Genomic DNA, 2026 nt, shown 5'->3' with positions numbered 1-2026 from the left:
CCCCCCCCCCGTCCCTCTCCTCCCCCTCCTCCCCCGTGTCTCTGCCTCATTGAATCACTCACCAGGGCACCATCGGCCTGGTGATTGACCTGACCAAATCAAGCCGGTACTATGATGAGCGCATCGTGACGGACCTGGCTGCGCGTTATGTGAAGATCATCTGCCAAGGGTGCGTCGGGGCCTGCCCTGTCTTTGATCATGGTTCTCATGTGGCCTCGCGCCTAGCTGACGCCCATTCTGGCTCTGCCTCTGTTTTCCTTCTTGCCTCCCTGTCTCTGTGTCTCGCTGTGCAGCCGCGGCGCAACTCCCACGCCGGATCAGGTGTCGCAGTTTGTCTCGGCGGTCGACTCCTTCCTCGTCCACAACCCGGAGAAGATCATTGGTACGCCTCCCGAAGCAAGGCCCAAGTTCATGTCCACATTCAGACAGGCATAATACTCACTCTGTCCCCCCCCCCCCTCTTCCTCACTTCTTGGCATTCATACACACCCATATGCGCGCACATATGATGTCCCTCGCGCGATAGCTGTCCACTGCACCCACGGCTGTAACCGCACCGGATTCATGCTGGCCGCATATGCCCGCATGCGGTGCGGGCTTTCGGTCGATGCGGCCATCAATATCTTCGCCAAGAGCCGGTGCGTGGCCGTGCCTGGTGATGGCACATTCATGCCGATCGATGTCTTTCCCCTGCTTTCATGTCTCCCCTCCCCCCTGCCCTCGCATCATGCTGACGCCGGACCTCTCGCCTGCCCCGCCAACAGCGAGCCTGGCATTTACAAGCACGACTACTTGCGGGATCTCCTGGCTCGGTACCAGGGCAATGAAGACATGATCACCTTCCCGGAAATGCCGACTTGGCACCTGGGCGACGGTCCGGACGCCTTTGATCCTTACCAGGACGGTGGTGGCAAGCGTGTGTTCCTCTTTTCCTCCCCCTGCCTCGCTCGCTCGGGCTCATGCTAATTCCTCGACCCTCTAGCCGCCAGCGCTCCCCACATGATCGGCCCGCGCGGGGATATTGGCACGCTGGTGGCCGACCCGGTTCTTCTGAGTACCCTGCAGAACTTTTCCCTGGAGATGTGCCGCGCTTCTGAGTCGCAAACCAAGCGCCGGCGCTTCCCCGGGGCCATGCCGGTGTCGTTGACCATTGACCGCCTGTCGCACTTCGATCGTGTTGAGTGCCTGGTCTCCTGGAAGGCCGATGGCGGGCGTTTCTTCATGGTCATCTGGGAGAATGATCTGGTGTACATGGCAGATCGGCACTTCAACTTCTACGAAGTGGCTGGCATGAAGATGGCTCCCCTGCCGGGCCAGCCGCCTGTGCGTCGCCCCCGGTTGATCTTCCCTCTCTTGCCGGATGGGTCCTCCTCCCTCCCTCCCTCCTTCCTGCTCTTCCTCCTGCTCTTCCTCCTGCTCTTCCTCCTGCTCTTCCTCCTGCTCTTCCTCCTGCTCTTCCTCCTGTTCTTTCTCCGTTCCCCCCCTTGTCCGATTGCCCACTGCAGAGGTCACTGACATAAGCATGATTCGCCGGCCCTCCCGCATTCGTCGTAGCTTACGCGCACTCTGTTGGATGGGGAAATCGTGGTGGATTCCATCCCGGGCTCAACGCCAGACTTCCGCAACCGCTTTTTGGTGTACGATATCATGGCCTTGCGGGGCAAGTCCGTTGTCGATATGCCGTACAAGGCCCGGCTGAAGATGGCCGAGGTATGCCCATCATCTCCCTGCATGGGCTCTTTCCCCGGTCGATCTCGGTCATGCGCAAATCACTGACATCCTGCATTCGCCGCTTCTCTTCTGCACAGGGCGAGATCACGGGCGGGCGCAACGCGTATCGTGCGCAAAATCCGTCTTTTGATTGGAATTCCGAGCCCTTCTCCCTCCGGATGAAGCTCTTCCTGCCGATTGAGCAAGTTGGCCGCATCCTGAAGATCATCCAGTCTCTGCCGCACGAGAACGACGGGCTGATGTTTGCTGCCGCGGAGCAGGTTCGACCTGATGCTCCCCCCCCCCTCCCCACCCC

General features: G+C 60.3%; 1 protein-coding gene across 1 annotated transcript in view; it reads left to right on the top strand.

Moving 5' to 3' along the window:
• Positions 1 to 2026, top strand: part of H696_02403 (hypothetical protein) — a gene marked incomplete at both ends in the record, with an annotated part of 6903 nt that overhangs the window by 3365 nt on the left and 1512 nt on the right. Inside the window, 7 exons of the mRNA XM_009496305.1 lie at positions 66 to 169; positions 294 to 382; positions 527 to 642; positions 769 to 916; positions 983 to 1323; positions 1555 to 1710; positions 1809 to 1991. Coding sequence (XP_009494580.1) covers positions 66 to 169; positions 294 to 382; positions 527 to 642; positions 769 to 916; positions 983 to 1323; positions 1555 to 1710; positions 1809 to 1991 — 1137 coding nt within the window. The remainder of the gene's footprint in view (positions 1 to 65; positions 170 to 293; positions 383 to 526; positions 643 to 768; positions 917 to 982; positions 1324 to 1554; positions 1711 to 1808; positions 1992 to 2026) is intronic.

Source organism: Fonticula alba (genome assembly GCF_000388065.1).
Source record: "Fonticula alba strain ATCC 38817 unplaced genomic scaffold supercont2.3, whole genome shotgun sequence".
In the NCBI taxonomy this organism is placed as follows: Eukaryota; order Rotosphaerida; family Fonticulaceae; genus Fonticula; species Fonticula alba.
Note: the sequence above shows the minus strand (reverse complement) of the source record. Positions and strands in the feature narration are given on the sequence as shown.